Below are 12,179 nucleotides of genomic sequence, written 5' to 3'. Positions count from 1 at the left end.
TGATATTCTCTCTATTTTTTTTTTTACCATTGATTTTTTTCTCTCTTTTTCTACTTTCTGATTTTTTTCTTCTTTTTATACTATAAAATATGAAAAAAAAATAGTAATAACACAATAAGCACAACGATGAAGATGAAAGAAGAACAACAATTATAGATATGGTGCTGAAAGAAGAAGAAGAGAAGGAGAAAAGGGAAAGCTAAAAGATAGCAAATAAATAGATACACAGACCTCAAACTTGAACCGAGCTCTAATACAAAATGATGGTAATCATCAACTTAGAAATCATATACCCCAATAGCTAAAGAGCTATGATACATATGAAATACAAATTGACACCCTCTAACAAATTAAAACTAGATGAATTGTTCAAGATTGAAGTAAGGGAAACTATTCTAATCACTTTATTAATGAAAAATTAATGAAATAATTAAAACAACACTTTGATTTCCTTAAAATATCACAAACTAAAAAGTTTGATAAATTAAAAGGAAAAATAAAGATTTTTGGATTTTGAATACCACAAGCAGAAAAGTTTGATAAGTTTCAAAGTTTATGCAAGAACTTAAAAATAAAATACTCATCAGTATTGAAAGATGATTATACTTCTCAATTACCTCTTTACAAAGGGAGTTAGTCTTATTTATATAATACAAGGCCAAGTACAAAGGGAATAAATATATTAAATAATATTTATATTTCAAATTCATGAATGTAGATCACTCATGAATCTGCCTTGAATTGATTTGAATGATTATTCATAAATAAGACCATAATTCCTAATATGGTAAAATGGCTTTTATTCTTTAAAATAGGTTAAAAATTCTTCCTTCTCTCAAAAGCTAAACTTTCTCTTTATGATTTGGACTTATTCGAATCATATTGACGATTTTATGCTCTTCTTGCGTCCATAAAATCTTGACTGAGTAGTGACCAGCTTGCTCCTTACAAATGTCTTCCAATAAATAAGTTATGACTTCTTTTATTCTTTTAGCTTTTGCTCTTATCATTAATCCTTCGTTAATCCTCCATGAATAGTTAAAAGGTCTTTGATAGAATTATAATCAACTTGATGGTTCATATCAATCCCTGACTCTTTTCCATCATTTTCTTTTAAAACATTATAATATACCATTATACCAATATATAATACATTGATATTAATCTATATATACTAACCCAACTAGATCATCGAAATGGTAAGTAATCGAAAAGACAATACTTGTTTTTTAATCATTTTGTAAAGGAATGAACTCTCACAAAATCAAAAAATTAAATCTCATCTTAAAAAATGTTGATGGGAGAGAAAACTTCGAAACCAAAAGAAAAATTTTAGATATTAATAATAAAATAATAATAAGATAATAGAAGATTTACATGGGTTGATACTCCATGTAATCGAGAGATCATATTCCTCCCAATTTTAAAAGAATCAAAATATAAAAAAAAAAAATTAACTTACTTAAATCTACGTTTGAAACCCTTATACACCACCTCACGTAATCTTTTAATTTTTTTTCCCAATCCCCTTTAAACTTATTAGAAAAAATATATAAATATCTAAAATATTTTTTCATATTTGGCGTCCCCATCAAAAACCAAAGATAAATAAGATATTTATGGAATAATAAAATCTTATTTTTACGATCTCTTTCCTTCAAAAATATTATTTATATAATATACTTGCTTACCTTCCAAGCATACTAACTTTAGAAATCCAAAAACACATACCATCTCCAGTATAATCCAAAAATACTTATCACCTCCAGCAGAAAAATCACAGATACATGCCTCGTGCCTTTTGCTTTGGCCGATGGCACGCACGAGACCGACTCGTTGCCCATGCAATGACTCCTCTCGCCGTGCCACAGAATACAAGCCGCTCGTGCGAATCGCAAAGGTGCCGATCAAGTCTCTTCACGCATCTCAAGGCATCATGGACGCAGATCAGCGCCGGGAATGGTCGTGCAGTGCGATTGAGAAGGGCACGCAAAACACGTAGGATCGTACATCGCGGACCTGATCTTCCTTCTGATTCGTGAACGGCTGATGAGCGATCCAACCACGGGAACCCAAATTAATTTTAGTTTATATATTTTAATCCATATTTCCTGTAAATGGAGACGTCCAGTAACGGAGGGAGTGGCTGCCACCCGCGAAACGGCAACCGTGTTCTGGATTCGTCCACTCGTGTCGCTACCTGCCGGCCACGCACTGTCTCCACCGACCGCCACGTGTCAGCTGAGGCCACCGGATCCCCGCCCGTGTCCGCCGTCCCCACGGTCGCCGGTCGATATAAACCCCCACGGAGCGCTGCAGCCCCCAGGGAGTCTCCGAAGCTCCCCTCGAACTTTGCCCGGTCGATCGAACCGATTCCCCACCCAATCCCTCGATAAAGGTAGAGGCGATTCCGAAATCGGTCCGCGTTTCTTAAAGTAGGTGATCGGCTTTCTTGGATCCTTGTGGGTTCTGTTCGCTTCCTTGTCACGATCATCTTTGCACGCGATGATAATCTGAAAGCACGGATTTGTTTCGAGCTTTGTGATGTTTGTTTGGAGGTTTCCCTTCCTGGACCGGCATCATTTTGATGTGTTCGTGACCCCGTCTTGTATCCGGGTGGATTTGTAAGAGTTGCCTTAGGGTTTGAGATCGTTCGCTTGTGTTGATTGTTTGCGAGAATCGATCGAAGCAATACTAGGCTGTAAATTTGGTTCTTCGTGTCGAATTGTATAGCTAAACTGGTCTTCTCCTCTTGCCATCTCTTAGTTCGGATGTAAAGGGAGAGACTTGGCTTCCAATTAGTCTCTAATAGGCTTAGCTAATTGCATTTCTGTTGCTGTTCGTCCGTATTTGGTGTTGATTGTTCTTGGACTATTATTCTGCAGGAAATTTGTTGATACTGTTGCTATCTCATGGTGTCTGGTAGTGGAGAGAAGATGGAGGTTGAACCAGAACTTGTGATGTGCTGGAAGGACCTTCCGATGGAGCTGCTGCTGCGTATTCTTTCCCTTGTCGACGACCGAATGGTGATCGTGTCTTCAACCGTTTGTACTGGCTGGAGAGACGCAATCGGCTTTGGGCTTACAAGTCTCTCTTTATCGTGGTATGGATAATCGTTAGCTATTTCTTACCCTCTTCTTTTAAGCTAACATCTCGATTTCATCATTGAGCTCATTAGGTTCTTTAAGTGTCATGAATCACGACTGCACTCCTGACCTTGTTAGAAGTGGTGGCTATTGACAGTGAAGTGCTCATTCTCAATGAACTATAAAGGCACTTTTTCCTGGTTTTTTGGGGTATAGTCTGGGAACCATGTCAAGAGAACTTGAAAATGTTGCTATCATCTTATTGAGAAACTGATTTCATTAAATGTAAAGAATGAAGGCTGTGATCCCACTACATGTGAAACCTTCTAGCCAAAGCTTCAATACATGAAGAGATCAATGTATTAAAGTTCTCTCTGAACGGAGAAATGAAAAGGAGAATTTTCAACCTGGTTTGGAAAGTAGACAGGACCTTTTGATATGTCCCCTATTAAGCTCCGTTCCTTAGTTTGCCTGTTGAGTATATGGCCTCAGTCCAGGACTCCAATCAAGGATGTTAATACACTAAATTAGCACATATTTGACCAGACAATTTCAATGGTGAAGACGAGGGCTACAGCTTGTCACAAAACCTTTCACTGGCTTCAGCCCTTCTTTGCGGATACCACAAAATGGCAGCACATCTTGGTTCTTCCATATTGTTTGTTGTTATTGGTCTCAAATTTGTTTGTGCATTAATAGACAAAGCATGATGCAACAATCCAGTATTCAAGCAGCACATATCCATTTTTTACAGAGCATAAGCTATTTGTTTGGCCCGTTGTTCATTCTGTGCTAGATGCTTTTATTTTCATGCTGTTCTCTACACTCATACCTAGAAATCGGAGGCAGGATCTTGTTGGTTTAACTACCTTGTACCTTTTCCTACCTTTTCCCAGTATTATTCCAAGAAACTAGAGAATCGGCAGTTGAAAATAGTAAAAGGGAACAGAGTGAACTGCAGTCCTTCATACTTGTTCGTCTCCCTTAGCTCTTGCATCAGTGTTTTCTCAAAAGTTTGTAAATTACATCTGCATGAATAAGATGCTGATATCCTGCAATGCTGTAGCACTTGTGAAACTATGGATGTCAGAAAAACAATTATACGAACTGGCAAAGCATATGCAAAGATGATTTAAGTTGGGAAATCGGTCAATTCCTTGATAATCCAAAATTTTTTCTTATGTAGGTGATTTTTGCTGGGCTTATCTTCAAGCTCTAGTAGAGTAGGATATGATTCTGATAGCAGGAATTTTGTTTTCTAATTGATTATCATATGAACGAGTCATAACTGTGAATTGAATTTATTTCTCATTAGACCATATCTTTCAGTATCATCAGATCAATAACATGAACTGCTTTTGGTCTATACCAACTGTCCGTTTATGCAGTGTATTTTTCACTGACAAAGATTTTGTGGTAATTGGAAATGTCATGTCTGTATTGTAGGTGCAAAAACAACATGAACAACCTTGTGCGGTCACTTGCTCCCAAGTTCACGAAGCTTCAAGTTTTAACTCTTCGACAAAATAATGCACCTCAACTTGAGGACAGTGCTGTTGAGGCAGTTGCTAATTACTGCCATGACCTGAGGGAACTAGACCTTAGCAAAAGCCTTAGGCTGACTGACCAGTCTTTGTATGCTCTAGGCCATGGATGTCCCTGCCTAAATAAACTGAATATCAGTGGATGCTCTGCTTTTACCGACTCTGCCCTTGCATATCTTGCTAGTTGCTGTCGAAACCTGAAAACCTTGAATCTCTGTGGATGTGCGAGAGCTGCTACTGACAGAGCTTTACAAGTTAGTACTTTTTTACTTTGTTTTGCTGAGTACTAATTTTTTCTTGAAGGACACGTAAATTTTGTTGCAGGCTGTATCACGTCATTGCAGTGAGCTTCAGTCTTTGAATCTAGGTTGGTGTGAGAGTGTCAGTGACAAAGGAGTCACCAGTTTGGCAGCTGGTTGCCCAAATCTCAGGGCATTGGACTTGTGTGGCTGTGTCCTCATAACAGGTAAATTACATGGCTGACACTTACTATTATGATACAGACAAAGTCATAGGAACAGAAGCACTAAATCTCTGGAAGGAGTATGATACTTTCTCAAGTGTTAATAAGCTATTCATATTGGAAAATTACAACGTACTTCTCTAATTTGTTTCATTCATCTGGTCACTTACAGCACCAAAGATCCTATTAGGCTCCTACTTCTTGTCCTTTTATATCTTGCTCTTGTCGTGCTTGTACTGTTGTTGGCCTAGTTCTTTTTGTTTTTATGCATTATTACATTGTTAAATTCTATCAAGTGGAATGTCTTGTTACATTCTAGAATCCTGTTGCCATACTGTGGGAGGTTTGAGTACTTGAACATGCCACAATATCAAAGCATCTGTGCTTAAAATTCAATGCGACTAGCATTAGATTTTGCATTGTTTGCATTTTTCATTAGATGTTTTTTAATTGTTTAGGGCATCATTATTTCTTTTGCATTTTATTTTTATGTGCATTACTGACCGAGTTCTCTGACTTTCCATCAAAAGGTTGCCTAGGAAGATTCTATAACATGAAGAATACTTAATTGTAGACTAGATATTTGCCTTCTGTTTCATATCATTCGCGACTCAGTAATCAGACTTTCTGTCATGAAGCTACAAATGTTTACTAATCAATATTTCAATGGAATATAGGAAGCTCTAAAGTGGATCTCTTGTATCCACTCATCTGGATTCTTAAGTGATCTGTATTACTTTTTTGCATGAAAATTTTGTGCACAAACACTTATGCCTTGTCCGTCAAATTTTTGTATCCTTATATGCATTTTGTCTATATAAATTTGGAGAACTTGTTCTGATTACCATTAAAAATTGTGACTTTGGCCTCCTCATTTCCTCATTCCGATTAAAAAAAGGACGTGTTTTCATATTCAAAACTTGTAATTCAAATATCATCATTTACTATTCTCAGTTCTACAAAAAGCAAGATCCCTTTTCAAAACTTAGACACTTGAAGCATCTCAAGAGAATCTTCCTACAAGATAAGATCTCATCAGAATCAAATTGGACTGTCATTTTTTAGATTGGAACTCTTTTTTGCTAGATTTCAGTTAACAGATAACATTCTGAATGCACTGTTTATGACTATTATGCTTAGGCATACAGGTAAATTTAAAATATCTAAGTATTTTCACTGGAATTAGATTAATAGTACTGTTTGATTTCACTAAACCTTCCTTTTATTCTTGGTGCTGAATTGTCTCACATTTATGTTTACATTACATTATTTCTTTTTAGCAGAAAGATCAGTATTTCTTAACGAAATTTGTGCTTGCTTTGTCACTGCAGATGAGAGTGTGATTGCCATAGCAAATTGCTGCCCTCATCTCAGATCACTGGACTTGTATTATTGTCAGAACATCACAGACAGGGCAATGTACTCGCTTGCGAATAGCCAGTACGGGTTGTGGCGAGACGATGCTGGCAGCAGTAACAGCAATGACAACGCTGGGCTGGTGAACCTTAACATCAGCCAGTGCACAGCACTGACGGCTGCCGCCGTCCAAGCCGTGTGCGACACATTCCCATTGCTGCACACCTGCCCAGGGAGGCATTCACTCATCATCAGCGGTTGCCTCAGCCTCACTTCTGTGCGCTGTGCTTGTGCCATCCATGCTCACCGTGCAGGCAGAGCTCTAGCAGACCACGCCTACTGAGGACCATGTCTTAGCAAGATACTCTGAAAGGAGTGGTGTGTAGTTGAAGGTATAACAAGGTAGATCTCAGGATCATGTTGTTGTTCCTAAGCTTGTCTTGATGTTGATAACAAGATATAAATTAAGCTTGCTTATTTTGTTTTGTTAGGTAGCAACCAAGTCCCATGATAAATTTCTCACAATCTCATTGATATATATTCTCATCAGATTTCTTACAAATTAGATCCTGATAGGGGTTTCTAATGCCATAGCCTAATGAACTTTGCATTCTGATATTGAAGAATTCCATCACCCATATCAAGAAGATTATGGTGTAAGTAGGCTGGTTCTACGCCCTAGCAATTGGTAAAACAACAACTTTCCCTGATCTCATTTATAGTACAATGCAGAAACTTTGTGCTCTACAATGAGCAGAACTCCAGAGCAAACAAGTTTCTGACGGTCATCAAGTTTCTTGTCGGGTAAACATTAAACCAGTCATACACTAGTATACAGTAAGGAGGACATGGAAATAGCTGCTGAAGTTGGGAATATTGTGGATTAAAAGAAATATCAGTACTATACATGAACCAACCAGCAAAATTATCAAGAGGCAATTTTGGCAACCACTAGTGCGAGGAAGGAGCGGAGTCTGTGCAGAAGACAAGCGGTCAGCAGCAGCTGCTTGTGGAAGCATCTGCTTGGGGAGGCTTTTGCTTGAAGATATTCTTTTTAAGGCCGGATGAACCCTCAGCACAGAGGCTTGGTGTTTCCAGGATCTGTAAGATGAATTTAAGATCATTAGTCTGGTATTCCATGGATTTCCAGTAGTATCCTATTGATTGGAAAAGTACATGCAAGTCCCAGCTTCAAAATAGTCGGTGATGCCAAGATAACAATCTGGATGGCAAGTGATTGTACAACCCCGATCAAACAGGTAAGCCAAAATCATCGCACCATGGCCAGCAGGGAGCATGAGGGAAAAAAATGCAACTGCAAAACTCTAATATGGCTTGAACATGTCAAATAGTTACCACTTGGCCATGTGATCAAGACAATTTATAAAGATGTTCACATATTTTCTGGCAGGAGGGCCTTTAAACAATGGATTAGGAATAATAAAAGACTTGACCGGTTGTGATATTGTTGGACTTGGACCATCCAAAAACCAACCTTGATGTCACTAAAATCAACAAAATGAAGAGAGTAATATAGGTTTTGAGGATAAGGGTTCCATTATTTCGAGCTACTTTAGAGGCACCGAGCTAGTGGATGATATAAGCATGGACATCACTTTCTTGTGAGTGCAAAAAGTGGTCATATGCATCATGTGGTGTCTTGAATACACATGCCTAACTCAAAAACTGGCTTAATAAGTGTTGGGAGTACACCAGCCCGCCTGGATAATGACTAATAAATTTTATGCACTGTGTCATCTCATCTTACTCACCTTTTGAACTCAGGTAATCTACCTTTTCGGAAAAAAAAAAAAAAAAAAAGGGAATGCTTATTGCAGCTATATTGTAAACGAGTTGTTAGCATGCAAACATGAAAGTTGACATACCTTTAACACGAGCTCCTCAAAGCATTGTTCCACATTGACACGAGTCTTTGCACTACATTCTAGAAACAAACATCCATATTCCCTTGCAAAGTCAATTCCTTCCTTTTTTGTTACCGCTCTCTCACCTTCCTGAAACACGAACATATATGGAATCACATATTACCTTCTGATCAAAGATAAGTTATAAAAGTAATATAAATAAATTAATGGAACAATGGCATAAGAAAAGTTCCAATATCTAGGTTAAAAGTGATGTAGATGGTCACTAACAAGAAAAATTGGCTTGAGCGATTTATACATTTAACCTGAGATTTAAAATAAACATATATTATTGAAAAATATTCAGAATTACCTTATCAACCTTGTTCCCAACAAGCATCTTAATGCAATCCTGATTAGTTGAATAAAGTTCTATTTCCTTAGCCCATATATCAGAAAGATTTGTGAATGTGTCCCTCCGTGTTACATCATAAACTGTCATAGATTGGCCGAGAGCTGAAGATTAGCATTTAGAACTCAACAACTAAATGTAAAATCAATGAGATTTCTGTGAAATCATAACATCAATACCATAAAAGTTAGAAGACATCAACTAGATTGGGTATAACAATAAAGTGACTACCATAACAACTTATACTTGGTGGAGACACATTCCATGCTCTTATCAACAAAACTAATAACCAGTGGGCTCATAGCCTCTTGACCAAACAATGTTTCGTTGTTGAAAAGTCAAAGTTTAAGCAAAGGCCAAAGTGGAACTTCCTAGTAAGAAAAAGAACATATATAAAGATTAATTCAGCTCTTAAATACTAACCATACATGGATATAAGAATTAAAAGCTTTTCCACCTAATATTTGGCCTAATTTGCGTTTGTTCACTCAAGGTTCAAATGGTAGCATTCATGCTATCTAAAATTTACTCCATCAGCCAGATGTACCATCCAGCTTGGGTCTAACGATAGTTTGACAACACAAATATCATAGTTAATATGCCATTGGAGTAATCTAGGTCCTGATATGGGTTGGGGATAGGTCCACGTGGGTTATTTTGTGGTCCTGGAGGGTAGGAATAGTTTGTTATCATCTTGTGAAATGGTACATAGAGTATCACTTGGGTCATATTTTCTCACTAAATAATTAACTATCCATCTAATTTAAACAACAAGGGTAGCAGAAAGTAACTAACCCACTTATTTTTGTTTAATGTTTAGGATTATTGTTGTTATGAAATTTTCACTAGTGCAGGAATGTTTGTAAATATTTTTTTCTTTTGTTTATTTGTGAGATTAAATTTCAAAAATATCATGATCCAGTAACATGTAACACATAAAATTGGCCATTTCCTGTCCCATTTCCACAGGACCATGGCAGTGTCAGCATGCAAATAGCTTGGTTAGCAAGACATACAATCAAGTCCATACAAAAAGTTATAGAAGATTCTTATCATTATATATAAACAGCCAAGGCATACAGCAAAAAAAATTAAAGGAGAAAACATTAAAGAAGTAACTGGAATTAAGCTAAAATATAAACTTTATCTGACAGATAACTTCAGCAGTATAAATCTAGTTATAAGTTTTTTCAGCTTAACTATTGTACAAAAAGGACAAGTCTGTAAAATTAATTACAGGCAATGAAGAAGTTATACCCATAATGACTCCTTGTGCTCCTCTGTAATATGAACTTGTTAAAGTTCTGAATCGTTCCTGTCCAGCTGCAAAACAGAGTCCTTCTGAGTTCTCATTTAACAACATTTGAAGTACAAATCATGCTGCAAAACCCAGGAGTATCAACTAAACTAGCATCACAATGATTCTTTTAATTGTAGCATCGCACATACGATTTGCCAAGTACAATTGCAACAAGATGGTCTTGTATATAACAGGAAAAACAATAGTCTGGCAATCCATTGTTCATCACAGAAAAGAATAAAAATTAAATTTGAACAGGATTCAACTGTAGCATAGCAAATAGCTGGGACTTCTAAGATTGTGCTACTACATGCAATTGATTCTGCAATTGCACCAATCTGGGGTTTGCAACACCAGTTATATTCTTGTCAATTCATTGACTTACTGCAGCCTAAACCTTACTTCAGTCAAATATAATGGAACTGCATTATCGCCTTAACAATCATGGACCACATAAGAATTGCACAAAATCATGACATTACGTGGTTTTGTATAAAGTTGATAACCTGTGATAATTAATTTGTATAGCTTGAAAGGTTGAGATAGCCAACTTATGAAATTGAAACCTCCTGCATCAAGTAGAATTTTGTGGTTGTTGCTTCAACATCATCATGATGCATACTTCTTCTTCTGTCTAGTAATTATCTTATAACCAAACACTATTTGCACAATGGCAGTTCCATTCTCCAACCCCATTTCATGTCAAAAATATTCTTTTAATCAGATGCTTATTCTCCTATAGAACTAACATGTCAATAGAATTAGTTCAAACAACCATCTTTGACTTGCATGTAAGCTTTCCACCTTAATGACCCTGATAAGGAGCTTCTCAAAATTTGTGTTAAAAAAAAAAGAATTTCTGTTACCAATTATTAACTATATTCATTTACCAGTGTTTACTCTCAAGAAAATAGGAATGAGAATTATGCACCAAGTGTTAAACAGTCACCTGTATCCCAGATAGCAAGCTTCAGCCTTTTTCCACCAATGTTAACAATCTTTACTTTGAAGTCAACGCCTGGATATAATTATGGAAATGTTTGAACAAAATCACAGTAACAATAAACAAATTCCAACTAAATAGTTCAACAAACTCCCTTGATAAGATTTTACTTGAAATTTTAAAAAAATTAAAAGCAACATTCAAAGCCAATGTGCTAAGATCCATCAGAAGTACAATCAATCACAGGGACAAATTGCCAGAAAGATTAGCCTTTATATTACAACTGAATTTTAGCCTTTATATTACAAGTCATCACATGACAATCCTGTCATGGTTTGTCATTGCATTCTCACAAAACCTTGCAAATCTCCTTGTAACTCGAAAACTATTACATATTAATCAATCAATAACACCATCACCATCAATTACAAAAGCAATCGATCGACAAACGAAAAATAAAGCTTCCTCCTTTCCTACTAAAGGTTAAAATTGTATCAAAATTCCAGCAATTACCGTCAAAAATAATTATAGCAACAAAAAAGGACCAAAGAAAGACAAGAAAGGATCCAAGACCGCACCAATTGTAGGCGAAAGATCCTCGAAGGAGTCCGAAGTGAACCTCAAGAGGAGACTGCTCTTACCCACGCCCGAATCCCCAATCAGCAACAGCTTAAACAAATAATCGAACTCCGGCTGCCCTGAAGACGCGGAATCCATGGAAGATATGCCTCTCCGGAAACCCTAGAAACCAAATTAACCCCCAAAAGAACGCGTCAGTAGGAATAAAAAGGAAGAAGTCACAAATCCGGATCACAAGAAACGCCAACCCCAAGAGCATCGCAGAGTACCTCGAAGACGGAATTGGTGGAGGAGGAAGAAATGGGATCCGATCGTACTCGAAAGAGGCAAAGCAGAGAAAGAAAGGGGATGGCGGAAGGTGGACCGGGGCCGCTTTTTTTTATATATTTAATATTTAAATAATTAGAGCTCGGCAGTTAGTTTCGGTCTTTTATTAATAGTATTTAACTGGCGGGATACGTAAGGTTGCCAATAATAACATTGTTTTGTTTTTACATTACTATATGTATATATATATATATATATATGTATCGTTGTACACTTTGGAAATAGCATTTTAATTATAATATACGTATTCCTGTCTAAGATTTACATATAATAATCTCTGCAAACATCACGTATAAGTTATTCC

The 12,179-nt window shown here is 36.8% G+C and overlaps 2 protein-coding genes across 6 annotated transcripts; one reads left to right on the top strand and one right to left on the bottom strand.

The window, feature by feature from the left end:
* Positions 1 to 2,152: 2,152 nt before the first annotated feature.
* On the top strand, positions 2,153 to 7,914 carry LOC104000225 (F-box protein SKP2A). 4 transcript variants are annotated; one of them, XR_010484396.1, is made up of 6 exons: positions 2,153 to 2,398; positions 2,886 to 3,103; positions 4,533 to 4,884; positions 4,955 to 5,096; positions 6,425 to 6,851; positions 7,182 to 7,914. XR_010484396.1 is itself a non-coding variant. In XM_009422213.3 (5 exons), the coding sequence occupies exons 2-5, from the start codon at positions 2,913 to 2,915 to the stop codon at positions 6,790 to 6,792; spliced, it is 1,053 nt and encodes a 350-aa protein (XP_009420488.2). In that variant the 5' UTR covers positions 2,153 to 2,398; positions 2,886 to 2,912; the 3' UTR covers positions 6,793 to 6,934. The 4 variants fall into 4 exon arrangements, 2 of the variants coding, with proteins under 2 accessions (XP_009420488.2, XP_009420490.2); XR_672841.3 differs by lacking the exon at positions 7,182 to 7,914 and adding an exon at positions 6,941 to 6,987; XM_009422213.3 differs by lacking the exon at positions 7,182 to 7,914 and having other exon boundaries at positions 6,425 to 6,934.
* Positions 7,088 to 11,938, bottom strand: LOC135582757 (ras-related protein RABC1). Of its 2 annotated transcripts, XM_065095068.1 has the most exons (8): positions 11,818 to 11,938; positions 11,548 to 11,710; positions 10,976 to 11,044; positions 9,984 to 10,049; positions 8,688 to 8,809; positions 8,336 to 8,464; positions 7,626 to 7,774; positions 7,088 to 7,550 (listed from the first exon to the last, which is right to left on the bottom strand). In XM_065095068.1, the coding sequence occupies exons 2-8, from the start codon at positions 11,684 to 11,686 to the stop codon at positions 7,277 to 7,279; spliced, it is 948 nt and encodes a 315-aa protein (XP_064951140.1). In that variant the 5' UTR covers positions 11,687 to 11,710; positions 11,818 to 11,938; the 3' UTR covers positions 7,088 to 7,276. The 2 variants fall into 2 exon arrangements, with proteins under 2 accessions (XP_064951140.1, XP_064951141.1); XM_065095069.1 differs by lacking the exon at positions 7,626 to 7,774 and having other exon boundaries at positions 7,305 to 7,550.
* Positions 11,939 to 12,179: the final 241 nt, after the last annotated feature.

Source organism: Musa acuminata, chromosome BXJ2-2, assembly GCF_036884655.1.
Source record: "Musa acuminata AAA Group cultivar baxijiao chromosome BXJ2-2, Cavendish_Baxijiao_AAA, whole genome shotgun sequence".
Classification (NCBI taxonomy): Eukaryota; Viridiplantae; Streptophyta; class Magnoliopsida; order Zingiberales; family Musaceae; genus Musa; species Musa acuminata.
Note: the sequence above shows the minus strand (reverse complement) of the source record. Positions and strands in the feature narration are given on the sequence as shown.